We start from the raw sequence: 583 nt of genomic DNA on the forward strand, positions 1-583 counted from the left end.
CAGCCACGTCACGGGACCGCCATTGCCGGGAGCCCGGCCCAGGCCGTACCCGAGAAGCCGAGGTCGGCCAGCACCAGGTACTTGCGGTCGGCGGCGCTGCTGATCTGCGGGAAGTAGGCGTCCACCATGAAGAAGAAAATGCAAGCCAGGAAGGCGAGCACGCCGATGCCGATGCCGTAGCGGCAGGCGTCCTCGTTGTGGTTGAAGACGCAGTAGAGCTGCGAGGAGCGGGGCGAGTTGGTGTAGCCCTCCCCGACCAGGCAGGCGAACACGATCAGGGCGAACACCTGCGGGGCGGCAGCGGCGGCGTCAGGGGGCGGCCCCGGAGCAGAGGGGCCCCGTCGGGGGCTGCCCGAGCCCCGCACCGCCCCGGGCTCAGCTGAGTGCCCCGTGACTATGGCCGGGCATGGGGGGAAGGCCGCGGGAAGGGAGGGGAAGGCCGCGGGAAGGGAGGGGAAGCACAGCCGGGCCGGACCGGGCCTCGGAGACGGGAGGGAAAGGGAAAGAGAAAGGAAGGCCGGGTTCGGCCGCACGACGCAGCAGCGCAGGGCCGCACTCACCGCGCTGGCGATGCGCGCCAGGA

General features: G+C 71.5%; 1 protein-coding gene across 1 annotated transcript; it reads right to left on the reverse strand.

Annotated features, from left to right (window-relative positions):
* Positions 1-6: 6 nt before the first annotated feature.
* On the reverse strand, positions 7-578 carry LOC104916962 (synaptogyrin-2-like; the record flags this gene model as incomplete). Its single annotated transcript, XM_010728033.2, has 2 exons — positions 7-287; positions 561-578. Coding segments are annotated over 2 exons (297 nt in total), but the record flags the coding sequence as incomplete, so codon positions are not given.
* Between the last annotated feature and the right edge of the window lie 5 nt (positions 579-583).

Source organism: Meleagris gallopavo, unplaced genomic scaffold (assembly GCF_000146605.3).
Source record: "Meleagris gallopavo isolate NT-WF06-2002-E0010 breed Aviagen turkey brand Nicholas breeding stock unplaced genomic scaffold, Turkey_5.1 ChrUn_random_7180001952176, whole genome shotgun sequence".
Taxonomy (NCBI): Eukaryota; Metazoa; Chordata; class Aves; order Galliformes; family Phasianidae; genus Meleagris; species Meleagris gallopavo.